This window comes from Platalea leucorodia (assembly GCF_965183815.1).
Source record: "Platalea leucorodia genome assembly, chromosome: 14".
Classification (NCBI taxonomy): Eukaryota; Metazoa; Chordata; class Aves; order Pelecaniformes; family Threskiornithidae; genus Platalea; species Platalea leucorodia.
Window position 1 is genome coordinate 845,934 of NC_138836.1, and position 17,858 is coordinate 863,791.

Sequence of the window (17,858 nt, forward strand, 5' to 3'; positions counted from 1 at the left end):
TTTTCTCTTTTTTGCTTTTTAACATTTACACAGTTTAAAAAAAAAAAAAAAAAAATCATTCTTAACTAATGCACTGGTTATTTTTCCTTTCAGTGAGAGCCCTTGTGTTCAGAGTTAGGATTTGTGCAAGCACACTTGCAAAAATATTTATGGCTGAGTTAGGAAAAAGGATTAAAGTTAAGAGACAAGCTGTTGGATCTAACAAGGACCAAAATCACTAAGTTTAAAATTCAAACAGCTACTTTACTATCTATAAAAGGCTTTTGTGGGGTGGGGTTTTTTTGCACAATTGCCAGTTGAATATGCTGTATTGCAGTCAGCTGCCACAGGCGAGGGTCCAGCCATCTCATCCATTTGCTTTTCATCTGTTGTGGCACTACCTGGAAATCATGGAGCTGGAATGGGACTGGCTAGAAGAGGTGGTGGCAGCACTGAGCTGGGAGAATCCGCTGTGGCTTGATTCAAGGCTGGTCATAGATCCCCTGCAATAAGAAACAAAGTAGTTTTAAGCTTCAGAACATACAAAGACTTTGATTTCTGCTATGTATCTATATTGTATTAATTTGCACACCAAATAAAAAGCAAGTAATGGTTTTGGTGCAGATACTCAAAAGCTTTTCTGCCTCGCAACATAAGATAATGGGGACACCGAACACCTTCTAGCAAAAAACATACTGTTCAAAGAGACTGAGAACTAGTTTCAGTCAAGTATATCAACTGGCAGGCAACTAAACTGACACAATTCCATTCTGAGTTGCACCCGTTTCTACATGACAACCTGCCAAGCCCAACAACTCACACAACACTAAAGTGACCAGTGATGATTACAATAAGATAACCAATTAACCTATTTTATACATTAGCTGCCCCCAGTGACAGCACTGGTTGAATTTGTTTATTGGGTTTTTTTTTTTGAGGCCTAAGAAAACACAAGTCCTCACAATTTACTTGTATTTAAGCGAACTTGACACTGGCTTGATCATCAGAAAGGTTTGACATTGGCTGACCTTCATCAACCTTGGCCAGACATACCTGAAATCTTCAGATCCTATTACTTCCGTATAGTACATCACTTTACATTTGTGAGAGGAAACCTGTAGAGATGCTAGTACATCATCCACACGAGGCAGGTTGGTTGTAGCACAGGCAGGCATGCTATGAAATTTCCACTGGAGAATATAGAAGCCAGGCCACCTGGTCACATGCGATCCCTGGAAGCAGCCACAGCAAAAATTGAAAATTAACTTTGTTAACACAAAGATTTTTTTTTTTTCCAATGCCAATATTTCAGCTCCTCAGAAGTGCTGGTCAACTCTCCCCACACAGTATGCTTATAAAAGTTATGATAGAACGCCAGCGGTTCCTCCTGCTTTTTGACAGTGTCAAGTGGTTAGGATTTAAATATACCGAAAAGACAAAGTTCTTGTTTAAAACAATATCCATTCTTTCCATTTATTTTCATTAACGGCTGTCCTTTGAGACTGTGAAAAGAGCAGTCAAGGCTCCTGCCTCACAGAAAGAGAAAGTGCAGTTCAAGAGGTCACTGCCCACATTTCCAGTTTAACACTTCCAATTAGATGACTTAAGGAGTTCCTTTTTCAAAGGCCGTTCAACTCTTATTTCAAGTCAAAAGGAATAGCAGTGGCAGAGTGTGATTGTAAACATGGCACATGTAATATCAAACTTGGTAATTAAACGATAGGTTGCAAATACCATAAAAAAAAACCTTCACTAACTTCGGCCATAGGGAGCTCCTTAAGGTGCCTGTTAGAGGGACAAACACACAGAAGCTCAGTCTTAATTTCCAGACTTCTCTCATTACTGAGGTAAGACACTATGATATTCTTCACAGACCATTTGCTTCAGAAAATAACGGTCAAAATTACAGCACAAAGCACGTCTTGCTACTTTCTGGATGCGCGCTGCTTTCTAGGTGGCTTCCCTATATTCCTTGCTGATCAATCTCAGTCACTATTGGACTGATGCAAGCCCCCCCCAGCAGATTCCACGTAAATACTAATCCCTGTTCCCTGCAGCATGCAGCTAGGAACATAAGCTGAAATGCCGGCCAAAAGCAAGCAGACAGTCCAGAGCTGAATCACCACTCAGTCATCAATAACAATTGTGAATTAGAACATCTAGTTTTGGAGCTAGCTTCCATCTGCTCCCGCACGAGGATTCGGCGGTCTTACCTGCACACTCTCCCCTTCTTTGCAGATAAGGGGAGACTCCACCATACTGTAGTCACGCCCCAATTGCCAGACTTTGTCTATCAACTGGACATTGTTCCCACCAGGAGACGTAATACTGTGCGCTCCCAGAGAGTCCTTTTTAGGAGGCTGTGGGGCTCTTTTGGAATGAAAGATGTTAAAAACAATGTCACCCTTGCACACATCAAAATCCCATGTGATCACAGATGAGGCATCCACAATCTGAATGAGAACCTGAGACAGAAAAGTCATATTAGACATCGCAATTTGCTCAGTAAAGACAAATTCCTACCAGAAAAGAGGACAAAGAACAGAGCTTTTTGTTGCCAGGCTTAACTTAGACTACTAAAAAGGCAGTGTAGATACAAGTTCTCTCCTGATGGAGTATCCTTATTTTAACACATGACTTTCAGAACCTCTCAAGTAGCTTCTGAGAATATAATTTGTCTTTGCTTAGAAGGATACTGCTTTGAATAGAATGAAAAACAGCGATATTCTCTAAATGGCAACAAGATGATACCAGGAACGGTCACAAACTTCAGCTACTAAAGCATCATTATGCACCAGAATTACAGAAGAACAAGGTGGAAGCATGGCAACTAAATAACCAAGTTCTAAACCATTTTCAGTTCAGGAGACAGAGTCCAGAGCAGAGGGCTGAGATTAAAGAAAAGAAGGGTGGGCTGCGACTGTACCTCATGTGGAGCCCCTTTGAAGACACTCGCAGACTGGTAGATTGTTTCAGTCCAAAGTTTTATGTCTTCATTCTCCAACTCTTCTGCTGTCCGGTAGAGGGACTTGGGAACCAGCCCACCCTCTGGTACTTCACACTGAAAGCATAAACAGCCATTAAAAACTATTCCTTCCGTACATCCACACCCTGTCATGCTCTCTGCCTGCTTGCTTCAGAAACAAAAACTCACATTCAGCAAGTACTCTGAAGAATGCGATACGAACAGAGTTTTTAAGTAATTTTATAGCTTGTACATCATACATATATAAATCTATTTTACAGTGATCTGGTTTAGGTGAGTTTGCAGAACTAGACACCAGAGGAACAGACCTTGTATATACACAACAGCCAGCACCACAGAAAACGACTGTGCAAACGTGATAGTTATTACTCATAGTGCCCTATACCGAAGAAAGACGTGAGCCACTTAAGAATCCTGAGGAAAGTGGCAATAGCAACTCAGTCTAAAAAAATGTAGCCTACAGAGACCTGAAAGAACTGGGGTAGCTACACTTAAGGACAAAGGATGGTGGGGAGATACAGTAAGTTTCCAACAGGTAAAAGGATATTGCAGTCAGGAAAGTAACCGTTCTGAAGCTAGAACTGTCTTGACAGCTCGGTGCTGGAACTGATTACGCCACTTCCCTAAGCAGTCATCCTTTTTAGGATGTCTCTAGTAATGAAGTCAGACAACTATCTGATCAAGAACGGGTTCCATAGAAGCATTTGGGGCAGCAGAAGTGCTTGATAACTGAATTACAACAGAGAATTGAAAGGATCTTTGAGAAGTCATTTTTGTTCAAATATCCAGAAGTAAAGAGGAGAAAGAGACTCAATGACTGCCTGTGACCAGCAGGAAGTACTGTAGCAATGTGCTTTCTGGTAACGTTGGCTTTTGCTTACTTAAGCAGTGGATTTCGCCAGCTTCTCAAGCTCCAAATCAGATAGCATAAACTCTCTCCACTGAGAGCTACTGCTGCAGCAAAAAGCAGCCCACTGAAGATAAACACATGCTCTACTCCACCACATCTAACAGTACTTCATTATCATTTAAGACTGTATTTGAACAGACCTAGATGAATTTTCAAGAATGGTACAGAAATTAATCTAGAAAGTGTACAGGGCCTTAAAAAGCAAGCCTGAAATTATATTTTAACACAGCTGAGTTCAGAAAAAAAGAAATCATCTAAGTGTTACTGTGATGGAGGCTCCAGAAAATGCCTGAGTTGCACTCCTACACCTCAGTCACACCAGTGAGCCTGTGTTGTCAAAACTATTACAGAGAAAACAAACCTTACAGCATCATTGAGATGTTAAAATGACAGATTCGATTGACACCCATAGTCTAGGCAGAAAGCAGTGACTAAGGCACAGGACAAAGGACGAGAAATTACAGTATCCTGCAGTAAAACAATTTTTTCGGTTTGTTGTGGTCAACATGCACATTGCGCTAGGAGACCTGTCTGTCTGTTAAGCCCTGCTAGCAGATGTGCCACACATTTCCTTGGGCTCCCTATGGCATCAGTTAGTTCTTTTAGGTGACGCAGACTCCTCTGATGAGCTGATGGTGACAGCTCTTGCTCAGTGCTGTGCTACCATGTCTGCTTGAACTTGACAGGTAACAGAGACTATGGCTTTTAACCATGCCTGGCTGCTTTGATAAATTATTTGCTATTCATTGTAAAGAAGTATTGTACTTCTCTTTTTCAAGTGGATCCAGAAGAAAACACTAAGCCTGGAATCCTACATCATAGCTCCCACCAAACTACATTGTGCTTCTAGGCTTCTTTGTTTAGAAGAGCAGGGGAATAAAAACCCCACAAATAAAGTTGCTATATGCACTAGTTTATATTCATACCATGCACTCTCCACCAAGAAAATCAGGGATAATTTCTTTATCAATGTAATCCAGCAGTCCCCCAGGACCCTGGTAGTCATTTCCAGCATAAATAAGGAATTTCTTTCTAGTGTTGTCATCAATAAATGGACTAACCTACAAACAAAGAAAAACAGAACAGATTAGGCTCCCACATTTTTCTTGAGTCAATTCTGAAGGAATCAGTTTGATCGCATTAAGCGTTACCATCCTGGTTATGCAAAGTTCACACTGTGAAGAAGCTAAATTAACCAACTATGTAAGCAAGTTCTTAGGTAGCGTTTTTAAATCCGTTCCAGGAATCCCATAAAAGAGATGCTTCCAAGCGGTAACATTTCCTGCTTGTAAAGCCTGATTTCTAAAGTGCTTTTACAAACTACAAGTGTCTAGCAGTGTACTGAAAGAGCTGAGGAATGCCTTGAATTACAAACATACCAGCGTCCAAAGAACTGGGAATACTCGAGGTGCTCTTAGGATTAGAAGACGACCCAAAGTCTCAGGGTAATTAGCTTCAACCACCTCAATGATTCTTAGCAATGCTTTGACACCAGGTCTCCATAAATGCCGCATGTTCAAGCCTTCTAGGTCTACTAGACAGGTCCAAGAGCTGAATTTGAGAAAGACAAAAAGAAATCTCAATAGCATCAAAATTCTCCTTTCTTATACAAGTACCCAATGTACTGAGATGTGTCGACCCCATTGCATATTTTGGTTTCTTCTATTTTACCTCCTTGCTTTGTGCTACCTGTAGACACTGGAGTTTAAGGTCCTTAGAATGGAAATGTCTTAGAGCTTGCCAAGCACAGTTACAGCACATGTGCAAAGGTCACTTTGCACATCATGCATATCGCCCTACAGACATTGCAGACTCCAGGTGGAGGGTAATACGAAGCCAAAAAAGATCCTGTCAACAGCAGCCCAAACATTAAACCACTGCTTTTACTGGGAAATCAATTAAGTGGCCACACTCCTATGAAGCAATTTAACATTCATGGTGCCGATTTCCTACTAACACAGTACAGTAACAGTGCCATTACATGTCAAAGCTAATTCTGTTATCAGATCTCAGGGAGGGAAGCTTTTTCTATAGGAAGAGATATGTTCTTAATACTAAATACTGGGCTTCAGCATATGCTTTAGTTACTTTCCAAGTTCAGGTCTCGCCCTGGGCGTGAATTCAAGATTTACAGCTGTGCTGCACCAGCTAGCATCCATTAAATTGTGCATAAGGTTTCTATGAAACAGCAAACACTTCTTTGTTTCACTTTAAGTGTTTAATATCTAGTCCTTTAGGATTACTTCTACAAATGAAGATCCAGTAGGCACCACAATTTCATAGTTACACGCATGAAATCCACCTTTTGGATTTGACCTCCCACTGAGAGCTAGGACAGCAAGTTCTTTAACGGGGAAAAGATAAGCAGACATACCATGCATCACTGACCCTTTACAGATTAAGGGAAGGAGTCAGAAATTGAAAAGAGTCCAAGAAATACTGGTTTCCTTTCAGGGCCAGTCCTGCATTCATTCCACACCCTTAAATCCATTTTGCAGTTAACACTTTCATAAGTGACCCCTACAATGACTTAAAGATGGGATAGCAAGCCATTTTTGACTGAACTTTACATGAAGTCATGCCAGCACTTAGAAAGCTAGACCCCAGGCTTCACAGGAGCCACATGACCTTACGTCGGATCGAGAGTTGAGTAACCGCATATAATAAATGGAGAATGCAAACAAGAACAGAGTGTAATGAGCCTTGGTATGGACTACAGGTGAACAAGTGACATGGAAACTGGAAAGATTATCCGTGATATTCTCATGGCCTGATTTTTTTGGCAGCCCGTACCAACGTCTGTCTATAAAATCCCTCAGAAACAGAAATGGGAGGCGGGCTGCATTGCTTTGCAGACATCCAACAGCAGAAGAGAGCCGAAGCAGAACGCTCCCCGTGTAGACCCATTCGAGCATGACAGCGAGGCTGCTGGAGCAGGTGGGGTGTCTCCCTCAGGCCTGAGCACGCAGATTCCCTCCAGCGGTAACTGGAGAGGCTCTCAGTTAACTGTGACTGTGCTTGTATCTGCATGCGAGACACAGCCTACCCTCTGCTTGCTCCATTTAATAAACTTTGCTCAGCAGCATCACATTGCCTGATGTTCCCCCCACGCACACCGTGAAAGCAGGTAAGAGCAGATCCACTGCTTGTATTTTACCTTATTGGCCTGCCAAATACTTTCGTATTCTCCTCACATCGCCTCAGTCCTTCTTCATTTATTGAAAGAACCTGTACAAGAAAACATGTTGTTTAGAGAAGACAGTCTTAAACTCAGTAGATGGGATAAAAAAAATGTTTATATCCAAAGACTAACCGAGCTCAAACCAGTGTAAACTTTTTTTTCCCACAGAATGAACTAGAAATCACTAAATTTACCCCATTGGTTGATCGAGTTGAAAAATAAACATAACTTTCCATAAAAGCAGTAAAATGTAAACAAGATCCTCCTGAAAACTGAGGCCCAGGAGTGGTACAGACAAGAAGTCTCCCTACAATTCTGCCCCTTTAAGCACCGATTTCCTATTTACTTAGAAATTAAAGCCCCTTTTTAAGTCATAGAAAGTAACCTTAAACAGAACTAGGGCAAACAAACAAAATTTAGCATGTGCCTGGAAATGCCACAGGAAGAGAAAAAGTAAAATCCAGCCCCTGCTTCCAGTGGTTACTCAGGCCGTGACTGTCATTACTAGGAGTCAAAAAAATTATTGCAAACCTGGAATTCTGCCAGCTTTCTGCCTGGAAACTGAGCAGATCCACAATAAAACAGTCTGACGGATGCCTTTAGAGAAGGCAAAATTACAGGCAAGTACTTTTTCTTTAAAAATAAATTCTTCTTATCCTTGGAGTACAGGCTTCACAAAACCTGAGCATGGCATTTTCTCTTCTGTACAAATGCAGAGACTTAAGTTTGAAGCACTGCACAAACTGCAGAAGAATCTGTGAAAATGCTAACCAATAACCATAGGAGCTGCCAAGAACTACGCCTTTCCACCATCAGTTTGCAGTTGGAAAGAATGCAGAAGATCAGCTACCAGGAGCTTTCAGATGTATTCAAACCAAAAACAGACGGCCAGAGAGTACATCAAAATATCCAGGGTGATGAATGTTCTGGCAGAAGAGGAAACTTCTAAATGAAAATATCACATTGTTAGCAACTTGCTGGCTCCAAAAATACTTACGTATCGAAGCAAGGCCTCTTCCCCAAGAGCTCGCACTAAGCCTTTGGTATCCATCTGTCCCAATCTCAGCACATACAGCGGGCGACCATCTGAATAACAAGAACAAATATATCAATATAACCATTTTTTTTACAGCAATAGACAATTCGAGTGAGCTAGTTTTATGCTGAAATCCACATGGAAACAAGCCATAGTCAGTTCAAACTTTGTTGTACAGCTGCAAGAGGGAGAATCTGGAGCAGATAGCAATATAAACTTTACCCTGTCCAGCTACACCAGAAGACTGGCTATAAACGAACTGCAAAAGTTTAACGGAAACATCTTGATGCAAAAATGGCTCCCCTATCTGCAAGGAAAGTCCAAAGGACTTCATCAAGTACACTGGTACACACGAGACCTTGGTATACACAATTAAAGACACAGGACTGTAATTAGCTTCCAGGACAGCTAAGATACAGGGAAAGCTTTAGCCCGTTAGTGCAACTGAAGAGTTGCAATGAAGGCTGTAAACCTTCTATCACACATGACACAATACCGCTCTAGATAGCTTACAGCAGCCTTTCTGGAAAGGTAGCTACGGTCAGTTCTGGGAATTAATGAAACCAAGTGTTAACCCAGAGACTTGCTTTCCGCAGTATCTGCTGGAGTCACACCTTTCAGCTACGCCATTACACATTATGCGGAACTGGCACACGGCCTCACTTATGCAGGTTAAGCCTGGCGAGAACAGACTCTGCTCCAGAGATCAGCTTCCGATGGACCCTCTGCATTCAAAGCCTTGCCTTTTCACGGTCATCTTGCTGCATACAGGGGCATCCTGATACCGTCCAGGATACAAAGGCATTAAGCTTAACAACTGCATTGGCTGAATTTGAGAATCAAAGCTTGCATTTCTGGCTCTCCATAATAGGAGCTAGTTGTCTGAAACAGCTTCCATCCTCCCCCCAAAGCTGTGATGCATTTTTTAAGCTTTGCTCCATCTATTCTAGTACACAAGCTAAATAATCACCAGCTTATAAAACTGAATATGCTAGGACAGAAAAATCAAAAAAATGAGCTTTCTACATAAAAATCTCCCTGAAGTCCTGTTGTCTGTTTAGCTTCACTTCCCTCCAGGAGCTGCAAAGAGAGGTATCAAGTTATCATTAAGTCCTTTGGGACACAAGGAAAGAAACTGTCAAGATATGCTATTAAAAAAACCCAAACAATCAAAACTGCAGAGTCAAGGCAAGTTATTTGGCAAAGACACTACCCCCATGAAAGTTCATAGTCTTTTGTATTTTATCAGGTGGTCTCAAAGAAAATGTTGTTTTAACATTAGCGCACACTTATCCTGGAATGTACCGTTTAGCTTTTGGAACACTAAACAAAAAGTGCTATTAAGCTTCATAGCAGGTCTCCCTCCCTCACAGATGCACAGGCATCCAAAACCAAACTAACAGATTACTAACCCTGGTCCACCCAAATGACACATGAAGGAAAGTCTCAGCTGACAGTGCTGTATTATCACTGTGTATTTTATATTCCATTAGAGCTTTGTGATTTAAAAACCCATTTGACTGAAGCATTCCTGTCAAAATAAAAGCCACTCAGATGTAGAGAAAACTGTGCTAATTGCAAGCCAAAATAATAACTTTTATTCTTTTGCACTAATAGCTCATTCTAGACAACACGCTTCATAATCACTGCTGCCTCTGCTTCGGCGCTAAAAGCTATACAGAATTCAGCTAGCTTAAGTTTGGCACATTTAGCACGCGTAGGAGGAAAGGAGCAATACTAGAAAAGAGGGTTTAAAAAAAGAACATACCACTGTAAAATTTTAAATTATAGAGAATTGCTCAGTTTTGAAATTCTGTTTCCATTATTGACAAACCCATGCTTTACTTGTGGGCGTGCTGCAAAAGAGACCAAAGGACCTGGAGGGGAAGGGAAGGGAGCATGAAGCTCACCACAAGACTGAAGAATTTCTCAGAAAAACACTGAACAACGCTTCGATGCACTCTCTACCTTTCTGCTCACTGTCAGGACCCAGCTACGTGCTGTTGACAGAGGAAGGACAAGGAACTGACAGAAAGGGAGAACTTATTTGCAGGTCTTTTTCCCGACAGTCTTTGCAAGCACATTCTCATTTCCCACTTTCTCAGTTCGAGGTCTGTCAAACCCAAACCAGCAGGAGAGAGCTATTCAAGTTCTCCGGCTTTACAGTGATTAAACTTCTGCTGTGTCCTCCCTGTCTCCCGGCCACCACTGCCGACAGCTTCCTCTCCTGCCTCATACGCTGCTTCTAACAGAAGGAGCTAGCGGAAACAGTGGTGCCTAGTGGGGAAAAGACTAAATCAGAACACAGAGAGCTCACAGTAAGAGATCATTTCCTTATCTAAAGAGCCAAGCTCGCCTCAAGAAACAAATTCCAAAATGTTTCATTTCTGTGTATGTATAAGCAACAAGATCAGTGCACGATAAAGCAAGCAGAGGGACAGGGGAGTACGTCAGGCATAGTTGTCCGTGTTTTAAAGATCTGGCCGTGGCTCACCACACAAAGGGAACTCAGCCAAAGCTTCTTCCCTTCTTAAATAAACCTGCTCTATTTGATGTTTTTGCAACATCCCACTTCTCATCATTAAGCTGATTGTAATGCCAAATAAATATTCATTTATGCCATCAGCAGACTTATCCAACATCAGAAATAAGTTGATTAGAAAGATACGCTTATTTACAAACATCTTTTAATCACCGAAAGAGAATACCTAGCATTTGCATAACATCCTTCTAAGCATCTCAGAGCACTACAGAAGTGCAATTAATAACATTTTTAAGCTCCTGGCAAAGCAGAGCTCTTTAGAGAGTTAAATATGTGACTATTAGTCAGAAAGATTAGGACCTAGGAGCCTGCCTCCACCAACTAAGGAGCTGGCAACATCAACTTAAATGCATGTAGTACCTAACAACTGAGAAGTTCTAACCGTCTTTCCAGTCACCTCTAGTTAACAGAGGGACAACTATCACCTTTAATGCAGAACATAAAAAAGGCTGTTCGATATCCACCGTATAGAGCATACCTTTGTCATGGTGATGCCAGCCGCCTGCATAGTAATCTTGGAGTACTTGAGGAGGGTTCCAGGTGTCTAGAATATAGTCTACCTGGTGCTGTTTACGCCATGTCAGCGACTGGCAAAGGATTTCTCTTGCTTTATCAATGTTGAAGTCCCGGGCACGTAGGAATCTTAAAATGTGCTCATCCTTTGGGATCTATTAAAAAACAAAGAAACAAACTTAATTTTGTACTCAAGGTTTGAAACAAGAACAAAAACACCCCAAACAACAGAAGCTGAAAAACGTGTAGCCCCGCACCAATGCAAGAGGATGGTACGCAACACAAAGTTACTCAAGCAAATCGTCTTTGTTTGCAACAAAAACATGAGCCCTGTCAGGTACTGCAGCGACCTTCACATGAGGGATATAAAAATTTCATGAACTCTAATGTAATCAGTTACACCTGTATGACCATACTAAAGTCACTCCAATTTAAATGGATCTAGGGACAAAACACAGACTGCATTTCATGCCAAGTAAAGGGAAGCTGAAACACACATGCAAATCACAAACCACTGGAAAGCCCCCAGCCTTGCTATCGGTGATTTAACCGGCCACATTGCTTCCCTTTCAGTACTGCACTTAGGGATGTAGATTTGAGAATAGGATGTTTGGTCAAAACAAACACATGTAAAAATAAAGTTATTGTAGAACCAGGCAGACTTATAAAACTGACGTTATTCCCCTGTGCTGGTTTATTGACATTCTGAGAGGCAGTCACACTAATCATTTAAGCATCTCAGCTGGCAAAGTCAGCTGGACAGTCACAATGAACTCCTTCTATTGCCACTGTATAGACTTAATTTAGGTACTTTGTTTTGATCATGGAAGGCTACTGAACAGGAACAGTTAGCCACAGGAGGTGTGGCATGATGTTTCATCAGGCCCATCTTGCGTATCACACATTTTGAGATAGAGCCACAAGAGACCAACAGTAACTTACTTTGCCCTTGTGCGTCTCCTGGAGCCACTGTCTCAGTCGAATGAGGCAGCTTTCCTGCATTGGTGTCAAGTCACCCAAGTAACGCTTGATGTAGTCTGCATCTAGCTTGTCTAAAAAGAGATGTACATCTGATTAGCGTGGTCCTGAACTGACCTAGTCAAAGGAGCAAACGATATGCTGATATCTGAGGCAGAGAAGTGGCTGCTGTGTTCTGTGCAGAGTTGAATAAGGTTTCTTTGCATCAATGAAAAGATGAGCAAGGCAACATAACAGTCATCTTAATGTTAAACCAAGAAGATTAATTATCCTCTGCAACTAAGAAAGGAGTAAAACCAGGCATTTATAAAAGCATTTTGCCAGTATATTCAGATTTGTCAATCCACAGAACCATAGAGCTTGCTTCTTCTGGAAATAAGAGAAGCTTTGATCTAAATCTCCTAGTGCAAGAATTTTCCCAAATTCCCTTATTAACAGGGGAAGGAAGACACAACAGAGGACTGTGTCCAGGGAAGCTTCAGCCCCTTCCTCCCCATTATTCCCAGTTATACACATCCCTGAATTTCAGAGCAAGAAGTACGCCATCCATTTGCACTCTAATGAAAACTGAAGAGTTTTTGCACTCATATCTGATCTTCATTTACTAAAAAGACCAGCGCGTAACAGCTAGCTAAGCTATCCCACATGTGACTGCTTTGCAAGCCTGCACTTTAACATCGTACGTTACCAAACACAGAGCCACTGTGCAAATTTTCGGCTGCACATGAGAAGCAGCACAGTGCTGAGCGCCTCTACAGTACAAAGAATCCCACTAGAACAAGTCAGACCACCATACCATCAGGTGTTCCTGCCGTGGGCTCCGAGGGGCTGCCGGAGGTGTTGAGGATCTCCTTACTGTTCAAGCCCTCCTTTGTGGCAGAGTCTGGTATATTAATGGCAGGTGAAACTGGTCGTCTTGTGTGGGATGTGCTGCTCTCCAATTTACACGCAACAGGAGGAGTCCAACGAGGAACAAAAGTTATTCCTTCTTCCTCCAGCTGCTTCAGGTAGTATTCTATTATTTCTTTTCCCTTCAAAAAAGAAAATTTACTTCAGCTACTAAAAACACCCATTTAGACAGAGAAAGGATTGGGCTGGAAACCCATTAAGTGGCCAGACCTCTCAAGATTCCACTTGAAAATACAGAGCTACACACACATGCTGCCCCAAGCTAGAGAGTAAACATCATGGCTTTTTGAGCAGAGCAGCCCGTTACTTAGCAGCAGCTACACTGTCTGTTGGTAGCTTGGAGCCAGGCACTTCCCTCATGACTGCAGGCTCACCTTTTTAATATTGCTGGTGTACTGCTTCATGGCAATCTTTTCCACTGTGCTTTCGAAACCAAAAAAAGATTTTATATCCAGACTTGCTGACTGTTCAAAACAGGTCCAGTCTTCATTGTCGGGATGAACCTATTAGTTAAAAGGAGGTCATATAGTTTAGCTACCCATTTAGTATCTTTTTTCCTCACAATATTTGAAACAACTGTTTCTTGTTTTACAAGTTCACATACTCAAAAACATTCAAGTGGAATTTGCTGTCTTTTGCTTCATTTGTAAAACACTGCTCGAAAAAGGTAACGCTAAAGAACAAAAAGCTGAGAAGCCCTCCTGTAGTCTCACGGTGAGCACAGTGCATTTTTTTCTTAACAAGAAAGGAGAGGGTAGAGAAATACCAGCGCACCAGCCAAGAGCCAAAGGACTAGCACATCTATACAATGAACGCTGTCTCGTTCTAGACCTGGGCTGACTGTAGTGTGTCCGTGGAAGAGGGCAGAACACTGCACAGCGAACTTGCTGCTGCTGCAAGGTAGCCTGCCAGACCAAGGCCCACTAGCTTGCAGACTGCAGCAAGCACAGTGCAGACATTTCCAAGCACTGCAGTCTAGACGTGTTTGCAACAGACATACTGCAATGGATCATTCCCTCGTTGACCTACGAAGTACCTTAGTGTTTTGTAGACTGAAAACTATTTTACTTTGTTCTCCTATGATAATGCTACAGAAAGAGTGTAAACTTCTCATTCAACTGACAGCTGAATAAGCTATCTTAGAGCACTCCCAATGTTCTTCTTAGCTTGTATCTTAGTTTGCTGAGAGACGATCCTGAAACAGAGATGTAACTATGCTGAAGGAAAGCTGTTTTCTAAACTCTCTTCAGCTAAAAAAGACTTGTCTAAAGAATTTCCAGGGTGGGCTCTGAATTCATAGTTACACAAACATCACGAAAGGCTGGATTTCTGACCATGCAATTGTTCTGATGCCTTACAGTTCCCCTCCCCCTCAAAAGACGCTAAAATTCACTGGGAACAGTATCAACGCTTTATAACGACACAGCTAGAGAAAAAAGGCCATTTCCCATCATTTGCTTCTTCTGCATTAGGGAATGGGGGGTACAAGAATAGCTGGTACAGCCTAAATAAGTACAAACCATAATAACAATATTTAAGAATCTTCCTGTCCTTTCATAAATTCAATTATAAAATAACTTTAATAAGAATGAACTCTTAAAAACAGTTCATTCTTGAATTAAAATCCAGGTTTTGTATTTACCTACCAATTTCTTGATTGAGTAGAGCAAGGGCAAGGAGAAGTGTCATTTTGCACATATTTATCACATGCATTTTTCTGTACAGCATTTCCCCTGTTTAAACAGAGCTTTCACAAAAAAACGCAGGTGGAAAAGTATTTTTAAACGTGCCTTGGAAATAATTGCAGAAATAATAATAAAAAAAATCAAATAGTGTCAAGCGGGTTTGACATCCAGTGACCTTTTAACCATGGTTCTGTACACAACAGAAAATGTTATCATCTGCATGTAAAAAGAATGCTACAATACAAATAAATAATTTGCTAGCTTTGATTTGACCTTTGACATCGATTTGAAGTTTTACTGCTATACATGTGTGCTGCATAAGCCTATGAGTGCTGGGTAAGCCATTCAGAAAAAAGCATGACCAGAGCGTAGCAGTAAGCATGCCACCAGACTCCTTTGTATCAGAAAATGCCTGCACTGAAGACCAAGAACAGCCACAATGGAAAGAATTAGGTTAAAACATAGCTGGCTCGATGTCTGAGCTGAGCAGAAGGCAAATAAGCTACACTGAACTTTCCTTTAACAGTTCTGTCAGGGGATCATCAGCCTCACCAAGCCCCACACTGCTATCACAGACCACAGATTTGCCTAAACAGAGCTGACAAACACAGCAAATTATTGTGTGTTCTGCTCTCTGAGAAGATGCTCGAAGCAAGAGGGTGCCAAACTTGTTTCAGTTCTTCAAGCAAGTGTGTTACATTTAACACTAACAACAATTATCACTCATGGTAGTGTGTTGGTTATTTTTTCTTGCAAGGCAAACGCCAAAAACCACCCAACTTCTGTGTATGAGTCCTGAAATCTACACGCTGGCTTCACTCCATCTGTAGCACCACCAAGAGCCTGTTACTCACTGTGTAACAGCAGTGTTCGTTAATAATGACTCTATTAGAGAAGGTTTCATTGTAGGCTTCTATATGCAAAGTTCTTTCCCGTCTGTTCAAAGAATTCTTCTGGACAAAGTAGACATAATCCACTCCTGCAATCTGAGGAAGACGACATAGATTCCATTAAGATACAATATTCATGTGAAAGGATATCCAGAAGTATAAAACAGGCACTTCAAACCTCATCACCTTTTTCAATAGCCGTGGTGCATCTATATCCAGCTTACAGCGCCGTTCAATCACATGGATAGCTTCATCCTCGCTCTTGTATTCGTTTACAGTGTCACTGGCTACAAACATAGGGATCAGAGGACACGTAGGGAACCTTCTTTCATATGCCTATAAAGATGGAAAGAGAGGAAAACAAACTATCATCACAATTAATTCCCGAGGGTGTGTGCAGGGTTCCTTCGTTGACATCGCCAGCACGTGGAGGCCAATGCCCTTCAGACCTTTCGTGGAAGGGACTGAGCCTTCCTGGAGTCCACGTTATAGCTGAAAAAAGTCACAGTGCATTCCAAGCGATCCATTTATTAATATCTCCCTAATACAGCCCTTTCCAGGTAAAACAATTTTTAAAACACACAAAATACCCCATTTCTCCCCTCCTTCCAACAAGGAAATTGTTCATTACGTACAATGACAATCCTCTCGTCAGCAATAACAGGAAAATAAGACCCTCTAGTTCTAAAATACCACAAGACAAAACAATTATGCGTTGGATTAAAAAAGCCCACATGCTAATTATCGGTGTTTCACCAAGCTGTCTAGAGGGTTTTCCATACAGGTCCCAAAGGTCTAATAAAAACATTTCAAAGCCTGTTTCTTAAGCTAATAGAGCTCTCAAGCTTCCTATGCACAGAGTATTCATAACGATTTCACTGCAGTTTAGCAGCTTACAATATTGTCCAACAACATACAGTAAGTCTTTCCAATACAATGAGGCCATTTCATACTTTTGAAAATTTAAAATTTTGCAAGAATACAGAACTAGCAATAGCTTTGATTCTGGTTAAAGAATATAGTCATGCAAATAAGTTCACCTCTTAAATACTTGACAGACACAGGGAAGATGGTATTCAATCAGACACACTTGGAAAAGATAGTTAAGAATCTGGCGTCAGTAAAACAGGTAAGAGGAAAATGGGAATTATCCCCATCAGTAAACTTGTTGAATTTTAGTTTTAGAACCACCACGGCTAGAGAATACAACACAACCCATTTGGTTGTTTTGGTGTTTTTTTGTTGTTGTTGTCCCGTCCCCCCCCCCTTTCTTTTGTAGTCACTAGTGTACCTCCGCTTCTCTTTGGCCTTTTTTCCTCATGGAGCAACTAATTCTTTAGCCTTCTTTCCAAATTCTCTATTCTTTCATTTTTGCTATTATCAGAACCTAGTTGGCTTTGGTGAAAAGGCAGGATATGCAAGGTGTCCCAATGCAGAAGAAAACTTCAGTAACATAAACAAAGTAAATCGGAGCAGAACACGAAGCAATTCTTTAGAAGAGCTAAAATATCCACTCTGTCCTCTTAAATAGTTTTGACTGCTCTCAATATAGCTGGGCTGCAGCACAGGAACAGCACCGACAGGGAGAGGGTGTGGAAGAAAATAAGCAGCAGCTGCAGAAAGTATGCGATGGTGGCACTGGAAGAGAAAGGTCTCTTAATTCTCCCTTTAGAAGAAGAAAAATACTTAGTTTGAACGCCGTGTTACTATGGTGACAGGGGTGCAAGGCACTAAAACAGTGTCAGCTTTTTTCCCCTCGTGCATATTTTTAAACCATTTTTGCAGCATGATTGTCCAGAGTTCCTAAGGCTCCTCTGTACTGTACGAGAGGTACAACCAGTCAGTTCAAACTTTTCATCTGGGCACAGCTGGTTTTGTTTAACTTAAGAACACAAAATTTCTGGGTTCAGAGATGTGTGCACAATAGCAGTGACAGAGCATTAGTGTGGTAACACAATGGCAAGCAGTGGGAAAAAGCCTTTCACAGCTCCAAGAGAAAGGGAGGATGGCTCCTATTAGTACAGAATAAGAAGTTTCTTATTTCTTTTATGAGGCTCTTGTTGTTCTGGACAGAAGGCTGTACATTTTACAGTCATTCAAGAATATTTTAGCCCTCTCACTGATTAAGTGTCAGCATTCTTTTAAATTAATCTCTATTTTAACTATATTGACTGTAGTTAAATGTTGTCTTAAGTCAGAAAAAGGAAAGACTTCCAGAAGAAGCAGAACCGAGAAGTACTTCTCTAGTC

At 41.3% G+C, this 17,858-nt stretch overlaps 1 protein-coding gene across 2 annotated transcripts in view; it reads right to left on the reverse strand.

The window, feature by feature from the left end:
• Positions 1-222: 222 nt before the first annotated feature.
• The window catches only part of SEC14L1 (SEC14 like lipid binding 1), a 40,404-nt gene continuing 22,768 nt past the window's right edge, over positions 223-17,858 (reverse strand). For both annotated transcript variants that reach the window (XM_082326863.1, XM_082326864.1), the window contains 14 exons: positions 15,796-15,945; positions 15,574-15,705; positions 13,409-13,537; positions 12,922-13,156; positions 12,090-12,199; positions 11,113-11,302; positions 8,054-8,142; positions 7,033-7,103; positions 5,255-5,426; positions 4,802-4,936; positions 2,906-3,040; positions 2,193-2,444; positions 1,033-1,211; positions 223-482 (listed from right to left, as the gene is read on the reverse strand). In XM_082326863.1, coding sequence (XP_082182989.1) covers positions 377-482; positions 1,033-1,211; positions 2,193-2,444; positions 2,906-3,040; positions 4,802-4,936; positions 5,255-5,426; positions 7,033-7,103; positions 8,054-8,142; positions 11,113-11,302; positions 12,090-12,199; positions 12,922-13,156; positions 13,409-13,537; positions 15,574-15,705; positions 15,796-15,945 — 2,085 coding nt within the window. In that variant the 3' untranslated portion in view covers positions 223-376. The remainder of the gene's footprint in view (positions 483-1,032; positions 1,212-2,192; positions 2,445-2,905; positions 3,041-4,801; positions 4,937-5,254; positions 5,427-7,032; positions 7,104-8,053; positions 8,143-11,112; positions 11,303-12,089; positions 12,200-12,921; positions 13,157-13,408; positions 13,538-15,573; positions 15,706-15,795; positions 15,946-17,858) is intronic.